At 32.5% G+C, this 22,990-nt stretch overlaps 1 protein-coding gene across 6 annotated transcripts in view; it reads left to right on the top strand.

The window, feature by feature from the left end:
- The window catches only part of LOC113520836 (rho guanine nucleotide exchange factor 10), a 48,899-nt gene that overhangs the window by 7,557 nt on the left and 18,352 nt on the right, over positions 1-22,990 (top strand). Inside the window, exons 1-4 of one of the 6 annotated variants that reach the window (XM_026906250.3) lie at positions 2,034-2,494; positions 6,114-6,216; positions 16,047-16,257; positions 18,183-18,359. In XM_026906250.3, coding sequence (XP_026762051.1) covers positions 2,419-2,494; positions 6,114-6,216; positions 16,047-16,257; positions 18,183-18,359 — 567 coding nt within the window. In that variant the 5' untranslated portion in view covers positions 2,034-2,418. Of the gene's footprint in view, positions 1-2,033; positions 2,495-4,811; positions 5,169-6,113; positions 6,217-16,046; positions 16,258-17,392; positions 17,602-17,628; positions 17,769-18,182; positions 18,360-22,990 lie in introns of those variants that run through there. The other 5 variants (XM_026906248.3, XM_031910348.2, XM_026906251.3 and 2 more) reach the window with 5 other exon arrangements.

Here is a 22,990-nt window from a genome sequence, read left to right as displayed (position 1 = left end):
TCCTTTATCATACGTACAGCCAAGGAGCAGAATCCTCTCCCTGCTTATGTTTTTCTAAACATAATCTGCACAATAGATATAGATCACATCGTCACTTTTCATCAGGTGAGATCGTGATCAATCCCCACGATTAGAAAAACCCGTCAATAGTAAAAAACGATTTATTAATATTTTTATCACCGGTTGTTTAATATTTTACACTATAATATAATATATAGAATCCGAATTAAAATTATGATTAAATAAAAATATTCGTTATTAAAATATGCTTCTAAAAGAAAGAAACTCAAATAAAATTGAAATACTACTACTACCATACTATGACCAAATAACATATACTAACGAAATTGAAATTAATAAATGACTTCAATGCGAAGACAGGATCGAAGACTTTTGTCATGGAAATCCATGATTATTCTGACTAGAAATGAAAGTGAATGTTTAAGTTAGATAGCGACTATTAAGTAATCTCTGATATATCTGATTATAAAAACGAATATATATTATCTATAATGAATATCTGTAGCTAAATAGTTCTAAATTAAAACGAAAAGGAAATGGATTTTGCTAATCGTCATAAAAATTTTACATTACCATAAGCAACATATCGAATAAATATAAGTAGCTTAAAATTATATTTTTTATAATATTGAGAGAAAATATAATGCAATTAATATGTTTATTAAACCTCCAACTATAAAAAAATACACTCGTACTCTCAGTGCAGGTGACTGATGATGATAACTCTCTCAAGAGAAAGTGGCAATGAATAGCATTCATATCCTCTGTAGCCATCAACTATTTACAAATTTAAAGGGTTCCCAAATAAAGTTCATGTTTTTCCTTTTTTTTTTTTACAACCATGATTTGGTATTGCCAGTCATCTGTAAACTATACAATAGATAAAGCAAATAACATATTTTTATCACTATTAAATAATCTATTACCGCCCACAATGTAAAGGCCGTTTCGCGAAATGCAATCACCATAGTTCGTAGTTATCGCAACATGGGTGCCGTCGATGAGTAACGTTTAGCCATAACAGTCGACCAAATTAATGAAAGCAACATGTGGCACTACCTCTGCAATGTGCTTGTATATTTTTGGACTCGGCTTGATTACGGCGCCGTTTGCTGGCACGTTTGTTCGCGCGTAATCTCTCTGTTACGAACGTGTAGTAATCTATATTTTGTTGTTCATATTTGCAATCAAAACAAGACTACATTGTATTATACTTTCAGAACTTTCTCTCTCTATACGTGTTGATATCAGATTATCATAACAACCCACTAACAGCCCACTACTGGTCACGAGTTTCTCATAAGAAGAGCATATTATTGCCTACTATTACCATGATGGATATGGGGATTATAATATCCTTGACATATCTGTCAAATTAATTTTAAATTATACATTACTAATGTAACTTATGTATATAAGATACTAACGACCTGCCCCGCCTTTGCACAGATGCAATGTAGAAACAATGTGTCAGTTATTAATAATATTATTATTGTATCCGTCCAAATAACTTTTCAAACTCTACACAATTTGTATAATTTTTTAAACATTAAAATGATTATAGAAAGCTGTCTGTATAATATAATATTAATTGCACATATCTTTTTCAAACTCTTGAATCGTCCTGTCTATTGATGAAGACTGCATTAAAATCTGTTGCGTAGTTTAAAAGATTTATCCGTACAGACAGTAAGAAGCGGCTTTGTTTTATACTATATAGAAATACTATAAAGAACCACAGTGCAATGGCAATATTATTTTATAATGAGTTATTAAGTGTATCGTGTCAGTACTATGACACTAACGCTCTGAAAACGACCATATTATTTTCTTATCATTAGTATTTTTTCGCGTTAATTTCTGGTATACAGTGGGATAAATAAATTCGCTTCGTTCAAACTAGAACAAACTATATCTATATACAAGATAAATGCATCAAAATCACTTATCAGTGTCATTTGTCGATGGATATCTATACCTAGTTGATCAGTACAAAGTTTGTACACGGTAACGAAACTCGTGTTTGGTCACGCAAGAACATAGGTTCTGCACTCGCCATTTCTAGAAATAGCGACAATTGTGTTTATTTCCGTCACCTAATGTTCCCCCGTTGCGTTGACGCTCTCAATTGATGCGGGAGCCATGTGTACAATTTAGCTTTGTTTGCAGCTAACTATAATAATTATCCGCTGGACTAAAGCCAGTGTTGGTATTAATTTTTCTGACGTGGCTACTGTATAGGCTCAGCAATTGTTACAGTCACCAATTATGTTAATCCTTGGGTTAGTTTTGAGCGGTATGTGCGGTGTAGTGCACGCGAACGATGCATCTCCAAATTCATGTCGGTAGTGTGAAAAGATTTCGTTGTTTTTGTGCTTGTGACAGTGGCGTGATACAATGCAGTTTACATTGGTAATCGTCGTAAACAAAGTTAAGCTATGTCCGGTTATCGAGGAGCCCGTCAAATCTTTAGGTAAATAAAACAATTTGCGGTAATACGTAACTTAGAGAAATTTGTTGGTATTGTAAAAGTGACAACCGAATATTGAAAAAATGCGTGGACCTATATTCAATAATAACGATGTATAGGCGATGATAATGATTTAATTGTTATTTGAGTTATAATGTAATATATTTTTTTTAAGTGATTACTTTATAAGTAAAGTAAAACATATATATATATATATATATATATATATATATATATATATATATATATATATATATATATAGCAAATATGTGTACTGGTTATATAAGATAAAATAGATTACTTATCTGAATTCTTAAAAAGATGTACTACCGATAAAAAATGAAACATTGTGTCAAATTCAATCGTTAAAATGAGAATTATATTTCCAGTCAATCAATCAATCATATGTGCTATGTATATACATAAGAAAAAATTTTAAAATACCGAAATTATATCTTATACTTTATAATCTATAAAATAAAACTTGGTAAAAAAAACTAACCAAATTTATTTAAAATTATCACAAAAATACTAAATGAAGTTAGTAACAAGTTAAAACAGTCAAGATTGTTATCTGCATTATTCTAGTAGGTAGTAAGTAGTATGCCAATTTATGAATTCTGTACCAGCTTTTGTATTGTGTAATACCATAATCGGTAGTAGCTGAATTACAAGTAGGTGCCTAATAAATTTAGACGAACTCATAACATTAATTTAATAGCAAACAACTGAAAACATTACACGAGTTGGTAGGTTGGGACCGCCGCCGGTCTCTTGTGTGGCAAGAGCCATCGAAACAATATTGTAAGTGACATTCTTAACCATCTGAATAAACGTAATTGAACAATTTCTATCAACCCATTGCCCTTATCTACTAGCTCGCAGTCGGACAAATTCGATGCCACAATTGGCCGCAGCTGCTAATCATTGTTAAGAGACCGTAGATTCAATATAGCCAACTAGGCCACTTAGGTTGTAAATTATGGCATATTCCTAATTTAATATAGTATAGTGCACTTCACAATATTTTATGAATTTATTATATTTATTTAAAATAAATAAATTAATACCACAATAAATATTTAACGCACAATCAATATTTCGCAGGAAACTTGTATTCAAACAGTCATTATACCTACCCTGACTTGTACGCAACTCATCTAAAACCTCATATTATATTAGTCAGTTTATTGGTAATACTTTACTCTAATTGACGTCAACAGAGTATTTTCCGAAGCATAGAAAAGGGACATAATCGCACAATGAGCCCACATATTCCTGCACACAACTCTTCAAGATTTGTGTCAAGCACATAATACCCTATACATGTTCGATTGTTCGCTCGTAACGGCCTATTTGCTGCATTCTTATCTGAAACTTGTAATATCGCAGCATGAATCATAACATCTAGGCGATTGAAACAATGAGTGTATGAGTGACGGGGAGCGACTGGAGCCGGCGGCCTCAGATCTCGTCTCGCTGCGATACCGAGATGGTTTGATACTGACCGACCATAAACCGATTCTTGTTATGGACCTGCCATTTCACTATTTATATTTACCTGTAGATACATTAGGTTAGTGTACCATCTTACGAGGTTATCGGTTCTGAACTGTAACGGTAATAATTTCTTAGATATCTGTGGTATATTGCTATCTGCGACATCAAAAGTAGTCGTGTCCCTTGTGAGTTTACCGCGCAAAAAGATAAAAGCTGCAGACTGCATGACCGCCCATATTCGCGGTAAAGTTATCAAGTCCGAGAATGTTATCTCTCTGCCGATATAATATGATTTATGTTTAGTTAGCTTCGCTATCTAGAGTAGTGAAAGGGAGGTCAGCAGAGTGTTCAGGATGTGTACATCTTAATTCTTCTCGGAGCAGATAACATGCTCAGACATAGGGTTACGGTTCGTGACTTATTTCATCACCAACCAATATACACTACAATATCTCTATAAGAATTATATTAATAGTACTTCAATATGTAGATACATAATATAATAATTACTTAACATATAAATGTAAATTATATTTAAGTTCCCATCCCCTATTTACACTGTATTTAGCATAGTAACTTTACAAAATAGATAGTATGTATCTATTTAACAACTATCCAATTTATTTCTTAATAGGTAAATAATACAGCAATTAGCATCTGTGCAAATACTCCTAAAGACATTAAAGCATCTACAAGTAGGGTCGTCAACCCTGATCAGTTGTTTTCTAGCCCCGCAAGCAGCGGCATCAAAGTACTTTGTACAATCAACAACCTCATTACTTTAGAGCCATTGGCTCATTGAGAACTTCAGATATATTAAGTTAGTTGGTGATCAAACATTGTACTGTCAACACGTGATCGCGTGGGTCATAAGCCATTTATAAGTGATCAATTTGAATAAAACCCTGAGAATTATGTTGTTGAGTGTACAAATGGTGTAAATAAGTGTCGGTTAATAATATTCTCAATGTTTAAAGTGTTGTGTTGTGTAGAAAGATGATAATGTAATGCTCTGGACGTTACAATAAAACTCATTACATAAGACCGAAAATATAATACAAGTCATGGAGAGAATTCAATGTGAGGCCCGCCAAGATAGTAATACAGTGAAACGTGTTAAAAAATTTGATAAAATAACTAAAATTAAACACAAGCTGATAAAGAAACATAAATTATGTAGGTAATTGTACATTTTCTGACGGTTTCACTTTGTGCCCCTCATTATTCGCCGGATTGTTAATTAATTTTATGTACATATTTAATAATAATATATAAAATTTATAAATGTGTTTAAGTTTAAATTATATTATTATTAATCTTGTAACAACGTGGTTACTAACTTGGTCGACTAATCGCCTAACCACCCACGATCATTGTTTCAAGGTCTCAATCACTTGTTATATTAGACGCCTTAATTAAATTCATCAAAACAATTTAAATTCTCCAAATATATTTATTTGCGTGCTTTGTTCATTCCTTGCAATCCCGAAATACACTTCGATGTGTCACGTGTTTATTTAGCATGTGTTCATTTTTAGTGGTTTTATAATTAACATTTTAAATGCGTCCTTAAAAAGGAACGAAATACCGACTATAAACAGGCGTTGAAGAAAGATTTTCAAAGTAATTATTGGATATTTAAAGACAAATCAAACAGTTGTAACTCGACGATTTATATAATATTCAAATTGTAAACGTTTCGTCGTATAATAGCGCCTTTCTACATTTTTTAAAATATAAACTACATATACATAAATGCAGTAGAACACCATAATGATTTAGAAATTACGAATAAAGGAATAATAAATGCGTATTTTATTTATTCTGTTCTATAACAATCACTATTTAACCTTGTTTTTTTTTAATATACCATTAATATAACAGTTTAGATATAACAATGACTACACTAGAAACTGTATCTACTCGTATATAAAAACTAAATGTATTGCTCAAAAGGATTGTTTTTTACTTATTTATTTTTATAACAGAATACACAACTAAAATTATTCCAATTTTACCACGTTATTTTCTTTTAATATCGATTTTTATTTATTTATTCTTTCGTGATCACTTTACAAAAAATAGTTCTGACGTTATTAAAAATAATATATCCGTTTTCAGATGAACACCGAACGGCAGGCGGGAGCTGGGAAGAACCGGTGAGCGCAGTGCGGAATACACCTCTCAGACGTTCACAGAGGCTCAACTCCACCCTGGATTCCAGGTAACTCCATAGCTTTAAAAAAAGTATACACTCACAACTGTAACCCTATTAGGTACCAGGTACCTATAACATATTCAATTTTTTTTTTCTAATGATTCCAAAGTAAAATAATAATTTCGCATGCATTACCTATCAACTATTATCACTTACTGGCACCCAGAGCTCCCTAATTTAGATATTTTACTACAAATTATATTTAATTATAAAACAATCAGCAAAATCCACAAGACTCGAAAGAATCGATTCAGCGCTATCTAGTATTTCTTGTCTAATTTTGTTTAATGACCAGCCATATTATTAAGTTGTTATAATGACTATACAAACCAATTATTACTATAACGATTTGTTTATTCTTTCGCATATATTATCATTAAACTTATAATGGAATATTTACCATATTTACGAGTGTATTTACTTTTATTTCCTGTATTTAGCCCATTTGTATGCAATGATCAAGACGTCATACTTTGCTCTGTCTCTACGCGGTCATATTATATATAATGCAAAATTATTCTTTCATCTAAATTATCTTCGCTAATTATGTACCGATAATTACTGGATTATCATCGTATGGTCTCGGCATAGAATGCTCATCCCTTGCTTTCCCGTGGGTGTTAAACAAGCAAATTTAATGGCCGAAGCATGGACAATAGCGTCCCTCTTAAAACATCACAAAAGCTTAACTGCGGTTGCCAACCCGCCTACCAAGTGTGACAACTACTGGCAAAACCACCCTTATGTTCACCCTTATGGCCTATGTTCAGCAGTAGACAGCTAACGGCCGATGATTGTTTCAATTGAAATAGCTGATTTGTTTTTTTCTTTTTTTTTTTTTTTGCTGTACGATCTTAATAAGTAATAAAAGTTCGAAGATCTACACGAGGTCATTGATACTTGTGTTTTTGGTCAAGCGAGCATTACATGCAACCGCAAATAACCGTTGAGTAAATTTAAACATGTCTTGTAAACGTAACTTTAATATTATGTTCTCATAAAGTTAATAAGTACCTGTTTATTCTTGGGAAATAAATATTATTTATTGCCTAAGACCCATTTCCCAATCATCTCAATAATTGTACTTTTACCAGTCTCTTTATTTGTCAAATATCTTTTGTTATCAAATGTAAAACTTTTCTTTAATATTTTAGTAAGAACACTATCTAATTAGTTTACTAACGATTACTTAAGTAGCGTAATATAAATACAAAATAAATGTACTAGAAACGAACTAAATAAATAACGACCGGTTTAAAACGGAGGGAGCGTTTCTTACGTCAGTTCTAACTATGATTGATGTAAAGCCAAAATTAGAACCAATTCTCGTATCTAGAGGGGAAGTTTTCAAATTGTTACATATTTAACTGAATTCTTCATAACTAATGTGTACCGTAATACCTATCTATTAAAATATGCCATAGAGCTACTTGCACGTATTATTTTTATAGTTCAGACTCGCATATGAATAAAATCACTCACAAATATTTTGTCATACAATCAGCCCGTATAATATTTTAGAAATACCCAACTTATAGCTATATAAATTCGCAGGTAAAAGCTAGTATAAAATATATATTAGCTTTTACCCGCGAATTTGTCCGCGTAACTCGTATATGTTTACTGACCCGGATAAAAAGTAACCTATGTCCTTCTCCATCCTATATACGAGTAGTACTTGTATAGAAATTGTGAATTCATAGTGAATGGTAATTTTTGTATTTAATGTTTTAATAAAATTTAAATCATAAAATATACAGAAAACGATTTAACTCGCTACGATTCACTCAATACGATTTAAATTGACGAACCCTTTCTCAATTTTAAATAGAAATGAGTATATATGTCTATGGGATGTGCAGCAGAGTCCCTCTTAAAACATCACAAAAAGCTAATTGCTGTGCCAAGCATGGCAACTACTGGTACAACCCAAACATGAGGGAGGCTTATGTTCAGCTGATATGATGATATGTCTATATATACAATCTGCCAGGCAGGGTAACAATAATAGTATACTGATAATCACCTCCTCCACATTCCATTCATTATTAAGTCTTTCATTGTATCGATATATTTTTAAACTTAAAGAATTACTTTTATTTGTTACCTTTTATCCGCGACTACATCTGCGCGACGAAATATGCTTACCGATCAAAATAAAAAGTAGCATATAGCCTTCTCCATTACATGTATTACGTATACTATACCAAATTTTATAGTAACTGGTTAAACCGTTAAAACGCTATACGGTAACAAACAAACTCACCTTCACATTTATAATATTAGTGAGGCTTTATAATTTTTGATCGACATTTCAGATATTTATCTTAGTTTTCGCGACTATAGTTTCAGTCTTGATAAGAGTCCTCTGTCATGAACAAGTCACTTAAAATTACAACACTTTCCATAAATTTATCAATTGTTATCTATTAAAAATACAGTGAAATTTTCAAAGAGAAACGTAAATAACTTTAACAATTGAATGTATAAAATGCACAACATATTATATCTGTATTATTATGATACCTCATATTAATATTAGCTAATAATTAAATAGTGGAGAGATATATTGACAGATGGCAAATTATGCGACTTCCTCGAGTAGTGTGGTCCTGTCGCGCCAAACAATTAGCGGTGGCCGCGCCGGCAATTAACACGAATTTCCTGTTGAAGCGCGCCCAGCAGAGGGCACTGCCACCAGACGATCATTCATGTCTTAACATTCAATACCTACCGTCGGATTTTCTCAGTAAACTGACACAGGTATAGTTCGAACTGGTTCGTTAAGCAAAAGATGCTGGCAATCTATTACATAATGATCAAAAACTTTAACATTGTTTTTAGCACTACTCCAGAACTTATTGCCATCTACAAGTTTGTTGTATCTAGTAATAGCTAGTGTCTTTATTTAATAATAAACTTTATTATAAAACATGATTTAAACCCGATCTCGTTAATTACAACGTGATGATTAACATAATTAGACTTATTGGAATTTTAAAAGAATATTTATAATAGCCGGCGGAAATGAAACAAATTATGCGGAATTTCTCCTCGGTTCGTCCTTCACTCGAGAAAGCATTTTAATCAAGTAGACTAGACATGATTGATTAATCATGTTGATGTAATTTTACACGATTACGAACGAATGCATATGTCAATGTCATATTTTTTGGAAAGTATGAATTGATAAATTCCCAATTAATTTATTCTCGATCACAAGCTAATTATCAGAATGAGATGAATGGTCGATTTTGGTCTCTGTTATTAATGAATGAATATATAGCCCACATTTGAAGATATCATTATTCGAACGTATTGACTTTTAGTATTACAGATTACATAAAATATGTCAAGGTTCTAGCTGTTGTCGATTTGCATACGCACACACTTCTGTTAATGATAAATATACAGTGTTGTTCGGCTACACGGGCCCCTATTGTCTGTACTACATAACTATCTGATTTACAACTTTGCTTTATTATCATGACTTAAATGCTAACATTGATTGCTCAATCATTGAGTACCCGAAGTTGTACCATACGGAAATGTGGTGTTAGTGTATAGTAATGCCAATCTGGTTCTTTTAAACCACTTTGTAATGTACCTAATCTAAAAAGCACAATTTCGTAAATACTTTAAATACTGCACCTTATAAGCTGCTAGTTTTGTATTTCTATGTGAAAAACATTCTTTTGTTTAAGGTGATGGCATTACAGATGCATTTTTGACTTCATAGGTTAAATTGTAGCTTTTTTTCATTAATTTAATTAATGTGAACTTAACTAGATCACCCCTCTCGGTTTTACACGAGTAACGTTAAGAGCACACACCCTCATGTGTCCACACGGAATTCACCCTTATTATCGAAGTAAGCTTTGAAGTCCGCGCGATGTAAGTTTTAAATTACTTCGTAAACTAAACATTCAAGTAGAAAAGTTTTACGAAAATAATATTTTGTCTTCATTTAATGTTTATGAGTTTTTATTATGAATTGATAAGGTTTAAGATTTTTAACAACTTTCAAAGGGACCGCATTCTTTCGAAACTTTTTTAAAAGTCTTAATAATTAAATTTCGTTCAATCTTTTTTTTTTATATTACGTGATTACATCACCAGTTGTGACACAATTATGATAACATTTTCTTCAAATTTCAATACGAACAACAGTTTTTTTATAGAAATAGGTCAAACCCTGTTTATTATGCCATTTGTGAAGAAGTGTTTTGCTTGTCAAATAGATTGAAATAAAGAAGATAAGATGTTATCGTGTGTCGAAACTTATGAAATATTGATAAGAATTCAGTTCGAGGTCTTACTAGAAGTAGAATAGACTACTACTATTCTATATATATGTACATTTGTCAAGCCGTGAAAAAGTTTCTTCTTACTATCTTATTCTGTTACGTTGTCAGTGGTAACTGAACCTATTTTAATTAAATTTGGTAGATGAATAGCTAGAAGCTCAAGGTCGACTGTTTATCATATAAATTATACCCGGCCAAAGTCACGAGTAACATAATCTTCTAATTGGTAATGCTGCCCTTAATAACCCAATCACATCCGTCCTGTTCCCTGTTAAAATGTAAAGGTCATCGGACGCACATCATGACGTATTATCATCGACGGTGTCACGTCTTAGCATTAATATCCAACACAGGACACTTTTGACATATCACGAGGTTAAAAATAAAATTTTACGACTTTTAAGTACTTTTTTAAGTAACAAACGAGGGAATTTAATTCAAAGAAATTCGTTACCTCTCGCCATTTGGGGAGATGTAGAAAAGCTTTTGCCCAACAATAATGGGATTCCAGTCCAATTTTTCAAGTTTACATCTTCTAAAGTGGTTTTGCACGTAACTTCAAAATAAAATATAAACTAAATATAATAGAATTATATCACTGATCACATTGAAGGCGGCCTAGAAACTCGATACTAAAAAGTGCCTTTTACACTGTTAATAATTTTCCGTGCCAGGAAAAAACTCGCTGTATCAACTATGTCTGACTTTCCTTAGGTATATTATAGGCCTCTAGTTTCTAAACGAAACAAGATTAGGTTGAAATTCACATGTAATGTAAATTTACAGAGCCCATAAACGGAGCGGAGTAATAAAAGATTCATGATCATGCAATTTAAGACTGATGTCTTGTCGGGGCAACTGATTTATGCGACTTCCTCTAATGGGTTCTTATCTAATAAAAGATTGCATATTCCTGTGTGGCATAGTACAATTTAAAAAAAGCATTTTAAAGTGTATTATCCAATGTAAAGGCAAAGTAGATCACCTCTTAATCTAAACTATCTATATTGTATAAAATAGTTGCTAACAATGTGAAATGGATATCTTTAACCTTTTTTTATGAAACGCGATTCATTAAAACTGATTGTTTTGTCATTGGCTACAGTTTTTATTTTTCTAATTGGGGTCAAATGCCCATTAGCTTTACAACCAATGATGAACACACGTACATTTATGGGAAATTGCTCTTTTACGATATAAATTACGGCAACAACAAATAGCTCGTATTGTTATTGCATGGGGAATCGTATTCAAGTATATCTCGTATCCGTTTTGTTCCAATTTATGACTTTGATGGTTTTCAGTTAGAATTGTTTAGTCTCCAACAGTTAACTGTTTATATAAACGTTTTTCCCCCTGCACAGAAGAAGAATATTAATAGGTTATAATGGTATAGTATTTTTTTTCCAAAATTCTCCAAAATGTCCAAAATCTCAGGTGTAGTTGCTTGAGCACGGCCCGCAGTATTTTCTGTGATAACTATGATGTTATTTTTGTCTACTTAATGGAGTAACAATTTAATAAGTAATATATACATTTACTAACTAAAATAGTTATAATTTTTTACCAATTGATTTCCCATTTTTAATTGTATTCTGATTCTATGGCATTACCGTTGAAAAAGGACTATTACAGTCCACTTCGTATGAAATGAAACTTATTTACATTAAACAGTTATATAAAATATTGTGTCGATTTTGATAGCTATTTAATTATCTTGCAAGTCATATAAGCATGCAAATGTTCTCTGCGCATATTCCTCTCAAATATTTATAAACTATTATCGTTTTAAATAATACCATGTATGTTCATTTTAGAATCATAAATGGAAATTGTTACTAGGTGTGTACCTAAGTAAATCAATAGCTTCACAAATTGATAAATTAATTTTGCTGTGTTCGTGTATATTTATAAAGCTAACTATCCCACTTATAGTTACTTTGCAAGCGAACAAATTAATCAACGATGTTGGTTTCAAACTGTCATATAGCACAAACTTCTCGTAATTAATGTGGCATTGGAACTAGTTATTTCGTCGCTCTGAAATCTATTGCGTACAGTATTTAATTAAATAATTAATTGGACTAGAAAGTTTCACATAGAGACAGCTGCAAGCATCTGTTCCTAAAAACATAAGAGAGGTGGTACTATTAATCTATATGCCTTGTTGTTACTAAAAATATTTATTTGTAGCCAACCCCCTCTCGCGTTAATTTTTCCAAAGATATCGTATTATATTTTCAGAAGAATTTAGTATCATTTACGTTGATAAGTTTGTATGGATATCTAATTTTCATAAACTGTCTTCTAAAAGTGTTATATTTGCATTACAAACAATGTAAACGTAATTGTAACATAAACTTTGTACAAATCACTAAAATTACTTAATAATATAATTTGATACTATATATAATTTGACAATAAACATTAATTACAAACAAACTTCTTGTCAAATACATATAAATTACATGTTTGACCAACAGTGTTTGACTATTTAAACTAGGGAGTCCGTAAGACGGCAAAACCAAACCAGTTGAGTCGACAAAACTCGACCACCAACAATAAAATGTGTCACACATTAATCTCCAGTGGTAATCCTTACCTAAGTCCAGCTTACTATATGATTATTTTCAGTGTAATCAAAGCGGAAATAATGTCTTTAGTGCAGGGCTTGCACCGTCTAAGATAGCTTGCTTAGGTGACCGCTCTGTACTTATCTCTGCACTATCTTATCTGTTAACACTTTAATGCAATGTTATGGTTATAAATGACACAAGTAGATAAGCTAGACAGGCAAAGATATAGCATCACCGTTATACTTCACAGCCGATTATGATAACATAATCAACAGAAGCTGCTTGTTCTATATGCACTTTCCAGAAATGTTATTATGGTATTCATCACATACAGACAAAAATATGGTCGAATTGAGAACTATTTTATTTTCAAGGTACACTGGTGTTTTTATTATTGGTTAATACCAATAATAAACAGTTTTCACCACATAAATTCACATGGTTTCTATTGTCGTATTAATAATGTCATCAAAACAACAAAAAATTCAGACTTGCATCCCAAATTCGAAATTTCATGTATGAATTTATATACCTGCACTACTAAATATTCGTGTGTTGCAATTCCTGAAAATTAAGAAGTTAAACTGTACGTTCAGTAATTTCATCACATTTGACAAAAAATACGGATAAGATAGAAATACTAATACATGTTTTGTCTCTCTTCAATAAACCAATCTATTCGTATAATTTCACATGAATATGACTATTTATTACACTCTGTATATCAACCAATCCTGTCTAAATCAAGACAAATAAATCTGAGCTTATCATGCAAATCGAAGCTACATATGGCAATATAGCAATGTTTAAATCCAGCAATTTATAATTTAAGTAAAGGTCTTTACATCAACGCAATGTTTTTGCGTTCATGGAGTGATTACAGACTGACTTGTTGCTAAACTGAGAAGATACACTTAATTGGCATAATCGCTATTAGTGATCGAAGAGCTGACCTCAGGGTACGAGTCAAACGAGCTCAGCTTGACCCCCAGATCAAAGTGGGAACCTCGCTCACGTATCCATCAGCATGTAAACAAAGGAATATCTGAATAATCAAGTGCCTGTTAACAAAGAACATTTTTTACTATATAATACGAAATAATTATACAAGATTGTAAACCTCCGTCCGCTTATATAAGTTACGCTTTGTATGTACAATAATTGTATGGCATAAGTCATGCATAAATGCATTTTCAATGGAACATTGTGTCATTTTCCTAATACAACTATGGATTCTGCTAATACAAAGCCAAATGACGTCCAACTACAACAATTTGAAATGTTTCCTTATAAAGCTAATATAAAAAATTCATAAATCCTGTAGGAAATCTAAATTTATACAACACTTTGTTTTTTTTAATTCAAATATTGAAATTAATAAATTAGTACGTTCTAAACATTTATCTATGACAAAAAAGGTTATTTGATTGAAATAATTCTATTATTTTGTTTAATTCCACTACCATTAATATGTGTGCAACTGCCAACAAACGAAGATTGACCACTATTATGGATTTTTTAAATGGGTGATAATTAAATGGTAACCCCGCCTGCGCTAACGGTATACGCTGGCAGAGCACCAGCAAGAACATTGCTAGCAATGAGGCTGTTAGTCCTTATCGCTAACAATTCCTTTCCCCCCACTATTATGGAATTGAGGACACAAAAAACCTTTAATCAATCATAAAATGTATAGCGTAGAGATATGTTTAAAACAGTAAAAAAATTAAAACAACTTTTCATTACTAGCTTCATTTCTTACTACTCGCGACTTCATCCGCGTAATCGTAATATGGTTATTGACCGGGATAAAAAGTAGCCTATATTTTTCTTCATCTGATATAATACGTGTATACCAAATTTCACTGTGATTAATTAAGCCATTAAGGCGCTATAAGGTAACAAATAAACAAACTTACTTTCACATTTATAGTATTAGTAAGGATGAGAAAGTATCAGTTATGAATTGGCTAAAAAGTCTCACGCCATACAATTTTTAAACATTAAAAATTGCCAAAACATTTAGCTAACACCTGCAGCATACTACGTCATGCAAAATATAAGCACCGTATCAGATGCTTTAATAAAATTGCATTACACAAATGATTTCGCTGTATGCTTACCACAAAAACAATAATCCATCATCCGTGATATTACAAAATACGTTTTAATATAGTCGTATTCCCAACTCAAGTGTACGCAACTACGTGGTACGTACGGTGTTCATTGATGATGTAACCTACAGGAATCATCAAGAATTTTTACTATTTTGTCAAATTAATTGCTCTATTGTCATTTAATTGCCAATAGTCAATCAATCAACATCACTCTTGGTTCAATATGGATTGTATTGTTTAAACATCTTATACCTTCTATCTCTATATAACTACATACAATATTTACATTAATTCGAAATAAATGTATTATTTCCTATATCAAAAATATCTGCATATTTTATGGAATGTTATCTAATCACTAACATAACGTTTAACTCATATCAATAACTCAAAACTATTAAACGAATAGTTGTTATCTAACAGCTCCAGTTTATAGTTTCAACCAATTAATTATTGGGTTGTTTTCTCTCTTTAATTGAACTTCTTCCGCATCTAGCTTAATTGCTTACATCCTATCATTCGCACAGTCAATTTAGTATCATAATATACTTACAATTACGCATCATCGTTTGCCTGTATATTAACTTGATCTGAATCGTTTATAATTGCATTCTCAAGTTTCTATCAATCCTTGTATTGCAATATTCTAAACAGTTTTCTTCGCGCTTAATTCACCAACAAATTTTGCTGTTTAAATTTTGGATCTAATTTATTTTATGTACATGATCTAATTCATTATTATGGTAAATCGTTACTGCTTTTCTTCAGATAGTTTCTGTTTCTATTAGCTAGTTCCTCAGAAAAAAAAAATTAAATAAAAAATATTTTTGTTGCAGGAGCAGTGGTCAATTGCGCAACACGCTTAGTCGAGCGCGAGAGCTATGCGAACGGTGGAGGAGTGGCGTTGCGACGCCGGCACCCCCAGCACCGCCGCCCGACGACGAAGGAGGGGGGAGGCTAGCCCGCTGGTTTAGTATGCGTCGAGGATCCACACACCAGTATGACATGCACTCGCATGAATCCGACAAGATGCCCAAGTTGCCAGCGGTGAGTTCATAAGGCACTAATAACTTTTGATCAAGTTTAATTCCAATTAGGATCCCACAAGATTCTTTCAAAAAATTGCTTCAAGTCCTTCAATTTGTCATGCTAAACCAAATATACATTCAAATTATTAATGTACTAAAAAATCACAAACTATAAACAACGTTTATCGTTAGACTAAACAAATGATGGATGCATTTGTAAACCTGAAACATTTGTAAAAATAGAACTCTAAGTTGATCACGTTTCTGTACGACAATAACTTTGAACACCCCCTAATGGAATGTATCCGTATAGTATATTTAGATCTGTAATGTTAGTTGACATTGAAGATGATAGGTTGATAAATTGTAGGGTCGTGTCTTGTAAACAAAATATTAGACGATTCTGATTCTTTTTATAATTTACACTAACACAGTATGATGCCGTCCGATTTAATCGTCACGATATGTTATTAAGTAGTACAGTATATCATGCAATTACATGGCTTTTTTTCTATACTCTTTAACGACATCGTCACAGAATGTTGAAAACGTCTCTATCATGACAGAAAAATTTTACGATATCGCACCGTACGACAATAAATCAAAAATAGCGTCCATTGTAGCGATAGTCGCTACGTAGTTCCTTACCGTGTTACAGTGAAACCGAGAAAGCGTATTAAAACTATAATTTAATAGAAGTCATATATGTTTTTTTTATAAATTTAATCATTTGAATGAAGTTTAATTTTTACCTCCAGTGTCAAACGCCCTTAGACCGTTTAATTCGGACGTTAGAAAATCAATGTGTACACAGTAAAATCTAAACAGTGTACAAATTATTTAAGCTCTTTTGCATAATTCATACGCATATATTTCATGCTTTAAGAATTCAAAATATGTTTTTAAAAGCATAGCTTATATGCTATCACCGAGCCTCATTTAAACTATATCAATGAAACGGTCGTTGTACACTCATAAACAATTGGTCATTGACTCGAAGCTGGACAATTTCTGGAATTAAACGACTCTTTTCATTGCCCTCTATCCTTGTGTTACTTGGTTTATTATACATTTGTTATTAAGTATGGTTCATATGATTCACAATTATATTTTAGATGAATCATGATCGCCCATTGAATAGTCACTCAACAGCACGAATCAGTAGTGCGTCGAACGTAGTATCGCCTTTACTTCGACTTGACGTGGTCCCGGCTTGTTAAACAAATAATCCATTTACAAAAATAAACATATAGTCTGTTGAAATATGTGATTAACGAATCTATTGAGGCAGGTGATACCTATAATGATGTCAGAGTGGTGTCCAGTGCTACCACGCGACCACATCGGATTAATGTATACGATTGTAATGTTTTTTTCTCTTCAGTATATCTTTAGTGAGACGACGTGAATAACGTGTGTTTCGTAAATGTCAAAAGTCAATCTGATGTTAATCCTAGCGTTAGTGATTCTATAATGTTCTGCACGAAGTTCCTTCACGATAAGGCTAATTACACATTGACAAATTTTTACGTAAGTCGTCAGAGTGCTTTTGACGTTTATGTTCGTTTACTTGGATACAGTGTTATGGTGACGCGAACCGGCCTCGTGAATTGTTCCGTCCGGTAATGACGCGTGCACTACGATTTGTACGCACCGACCGGCAACCACGACCACGCCGGGCTATTTTCGATACAATTCACACATGGTTTTAGGTGACGTGATGTGATGTTTTCTATAATCTTTCATAAGCTCATTAGGAGCATGCATTCTCAAATCAACTGTTTTATTTTCAATGTCAGAATTATTGCAATTCACCTAAACATATTGAATAATGCAAATTTTTTAAATTCACAACACGTGTCGTTATTGGACAGTCACGAGAGCGGGACATCGTGTACTAGTGAGGTGCAGTGCCGTGTTACCAAGTGAATGTGATAATTACAGTTGGAGGAAGAGCTTCTCTCGTGCCTGGGCGAGGTGCGGAGTGTTCGGGTGCCACCGCCCTCACTGGGCCCGCCGCCGGACTCACTCTCACCAGTACAACTGCGACGTCGACATGTTGTCGCTGCCATTATACACAGCGAGAACTCCTACGTCGCTACTCTGCAGCGGCTCGTCAACGTTAGTATACCTACCATACTCAACAAATAGAACGTATGCTAGTGAATATAAGATACATAATAGTATAATCTTAGTTGCAGTAAATTTAATGTACTTACAGCCTTGGCTCGTGTAACGGAGTATTTTACCTAACGCAATTACTATTACAATGTGTTATATCATATCCTTCGGTATGTGGCTATGCTTCCACATATTCCGTAATCCGTTTTGCAGTTTCTACAAAACATTCTACATCCTGAATCGGATAATCAAATAAAGGCTCGTTACCATACCAATAGACTAGCAGATGTTAAATAAACATAAGGTTCGCAATGTTTATCGTAAGCAGCAAACACAACAGTAATTATGCGCGTACAATTGTTTCAAATATTTGCTTTGCGCAATTATGGCCAACCGAAATAGGTACATTGTCAACAAGCTCAGCCACTTGCTGACAGCACTAGCTAAAACAGAAACCAGTTTCTATTGCTATCTAAACATCTCAGATCCCCTAGTCACAATGTAATACACGCTGGCATTTCTCATGACTGCGGCGAAATTCGTGATCAGGAAGGAAGTTTAATGGCAATAACCAATTACAAATACAGCGCATAAAGAGGCAGTTGCTATTACGCAATTCATCATGTAGATTGATACTATGTTGGCACTTTTGTTCGTGTTGATCCACTTAAAATTCCGCGCCGAATCCACTTGAATATGAATTTTTTTGAAGTGGAGTTTGAAACTGTGAAACTATTTCATTACTTGGCTGCATTCCATAGTAATCAGTTAATTTTTTACAAAATATTTTTGATCTATATATCATATTTTAACATTATAAAAAAAATGCACAACTTCTGCTGAAAATTCTCACACACGGTCGTACAGAGGTGTGACAGGCTTGACGGTACACCTAATTAAATCGTAAGCTGACAGTTTCAAAACTACTATTTAACAGATGTTGCTGAGTGCTTATTAATGAGATTTGCCGTTCGGAAAGTAGTTTGAGAGTGCCGCAAAATAGTTGCCGAACGCTTTTTATTATTACATAATGTTATCGTGTTTTTTTTTTTATATATAGTAAACTAGAATGAGATCATTACAATAGATAAATATTGTCAGTAATGACCGTTAACCTGTTAGATATTTAAATATATATATATGTTTCTCATTTAAAATTTTAAACAATGTCAAGTTAACGGTCATTGTGATTGTTTAAAAAAGAATTCGGTTATAACTTAACGCACCTATTGTTCTTTTATTCTCAAATTAGGATTCTCAGGATTATTTGAAAATTGAACTGTTTTCTTTTATTGTTAAGCTTCAAATGTGAAATTGTCAGTAAGTTAAGAAAGCTTTTTATGTCAACATAGCGAGACTACTTTCAATATTCATGTTGTTTAATGTTTATAAGTTGTAGCTTTCTTTTCACTAGCATTTTCTGAAATTTATAACTAGGCATCTATCATTGTTATTCTGTGAAACAAAAGTTTGTACGTATGTCACAAATCTGAGCATGTATGTAAATAGGTACCTGTCTGGCCCACTTCTGTATTGTTTCGCCCACAATTCACATGTTACAGATTTGCATATTAGGAAGTGGGGCACTTTGAATAGTTAGTATTTGTATTTGCTAGCTCTACGAGGTCGTCCCTGTTTCATTAAATGGCGCCGACCGTTGATGTGGCGAATTAGTTTTTGTCTCTTCATGTATCGTCTGCATTGTCATACGAATTGGCGACGAGGCCAATAGGCAATTTACTAATATATGCACTATTGTCGTTATTAAACGTCTACACAATTCCAATTAGATTATTTAGAGAAACTGCCTTCAAGTTTAGGCTGTCTTTCATAATATTCAATTTTGTTTTTTCCTTAGTTCTTAAAGGTTTGCAGGAGTCAATAGACTTCTGTTATTCTATTTTTGGATTCATTTACTAATGTAAACGAATTGTACTCATAGCTAGAGTTATATACATCTTGTTTGAAGTCAAATGCACTCTGTTGCAATTTTATGTTATATTTAACGGTTTTATTCAAATGAATTTAAATAAAAAGTAGCTTAAGTATTTGGTTCATCCTATAAATTATGTGACCCAAATTCATTTGTCACATTCGTAATATTAATGGAAGTAGCTAGATGCTCCCACGCCTTCAAGATTCAAGAGTAAGCAACGCTTATCTTATCCTATTCCGTAGAAATTTCTTCAAGACCCTTTCTTTACTTCTTTTCCTCTCTTTTCTTTCTTTTCCTTTAAATAAATATCAAAAAGGTATAAAGGAACCTTTATGGTGCAACTCTGTTCGTCCGGTTCTTTGTCACACCGCTGTATCTCAGCAACTACTAATACCATCGATTTGAAATTTGTTATAGTTTTACATATTGTTGGTCCGCACGTATTGCAATGGAAATAATAGACAAAATATTTTTTTGCTAGGCGATCATAAAGGAATACTCAAAAGTGGTACTTTGCGTATCAATTTTTGGTCCTAAATTAGATGCAAGTTTGACTGCCACTAAGTTTCGAATTGAAGCTCCTACATAAAATATCGAATAAAAGTTATAAGCATTGACAGTAACTACATTAGAGGATCATATTTTAAATAGGCTTAGTACAAGAGGGGATTTGATCAAGAAATAACCGGTAATATCAAGCTAAGTAGTTAAGTGTAACCTGCTTAGTTTTTATACATATAATTTGAAATATTTGTAGTATCTCTCTGTCTGTGATATTTTTTCTCAAATTATATATTGATATGTTCAGTACTTTAACCTCTAACCTACTAAATAAAAGTTTGTAGGACTGTTCGTATATTTGTTACTCGTTAAACTTAAGCGGCTGGACGGATTTGAATGACATTTATTATGCAGATTGATCACATTCTAGATTGGGCCACCAAAGTCGCAGGATACAGCTAGTGTATAAATACACTTCGAATAGTGCCACTAATACCAATACGTTGCAAGATTGTAAGACTAGTAATTACTGTCAGCGCAGATGAAACTCAAAGTGACTGCACAATACGCACTAGCAACATCAAATACTATGTATTGGCTATTGTCATCCTTCACCTAGTTGACCAGTCAACGTTTGATGATCACAGTCATCGATAAACGTGATTACGACGCGCTTAAACGATTCAAGTATCACAAGACTTCACGACCGCCTGTCTAACCGCTAACACTTTACCTATGTTATTTATAGAGTACTAAATCATATATTGCTGTAGGTATTTCGTCATACTTATATGTATACATAACTACCGGTAATAATTCCTCGACATTAAGACGTGTGTCCATTGTATTCAAGTGACAATTTGCGTGACTGTTATTATCTAGATACCGGGAACGTGACATCATGGCGTGTCCTGCATTGACTTAACTCACCGCTATAAGTTCCCAATAATTTAAACCCGAATGGTGATACGAATGTACTACTCTGTAGTATAATATAAAGCATATTCTGTTAAGTAGCAAATAGAAACTGAGTCAAATCTATTTAAATAAAAAAATGTTATAACTTGAATCGAATCGAATAATCTAGATTGTACACAAAGCTTGTCCTATCATATATCACGTTGTTTAGCTTCTCTTAATACAGACTATAAAAATATTTAGTATCCTAAGGCCCAATTCATTACAAAAAAATCGATAATATGGTACATAAAACAATAGACATATGTGTAATATTAACAAGTACTTGATTTTTCAAGCATAAATATTTATATAGTGTTAAAGTGGTTAAGACTACATTGTTTAAATCCATATGGTAGATAAAGCACTATCCATTTTAGCACAAACCGCAACAACAAACAAATGGTTACAATAGTTATTAATTTGCCATTTTTATTTTATCAAGTTTTTATATTTATCAGGAAACTTGTATTTATTTTATATTATTTTTAGTTAGGTACTTATTTTATTTTAAAGCTCATATTTTTAAGGTCCATCAAGTCTCTGTAACGCATATTTACAAAGACTTGGCATATTTACTAAGCAATCTGGTTGTGATTTTTAATTTGATAAATAATAGACACATCGATTCGTTTAGCTGTTCAGAAATTGAGTATACATTATACTCAATTTCTGTCTGCACCTAGTATTATTCATCATTCTTCGACTCTCTCTAGCTCGTAACATACACGTTTTAACTCCATATGCAAATTTTGAAAACATTAAAGCTCTTTCGAACCAAGCTCTAGTATTGAAGTAATTTAGTTTTTTCAAATATGCTAATCCCAAGATATTTGATCTCAAACATTTGATTTCGAAGGTTACTATAATTGGAAATTTTGAAACCCATATGACTTATTTCGTTTGTTTGTTTCTAAATATTTTACAGACTTGCAGAAACAATTTTTCTATTAAAAATTTTGCCAAGATCAAAATTATCATTGTCTAATTACAATTAGATAGAATAAATTGCTTAAATAAACAGAAAATCAAAATCCAAAACACACGCTTTCTCTCTCTACTTTAAAATCTTGTATTGCTTTTGCCTTACTTATTTGTTAACAAACAAACAGAACATATTGAAATAATACAAAAGATATAAAACATAATTATTCCTCGTTTAAAAAATACGCTTATCTTTATTGTCTACTAACCACAGATTAAGTCGCTTGATAATAATACTTAAATTAACATAATA

The sequence above is a fragment of the Galleria mellonella genome, unplaced genomic scaffold, assembly GCF_026898425.1.
Source record: "Galleria mellonella isolate WM207_F2 unplaced genomic scaffold, CSIRO_AGI_GalMel_v1 utg36, whole genome shotgun sequence".
Lineage (NCBI taxonomy): Eukaryota > Metazoa > Arthropoda > Insecta > Lepidoptera > Pyralidae > Galleria > Galleria mellonella.
This window is presented reverse-complemented; position numbering and strand designations above follow the sequence as displayed.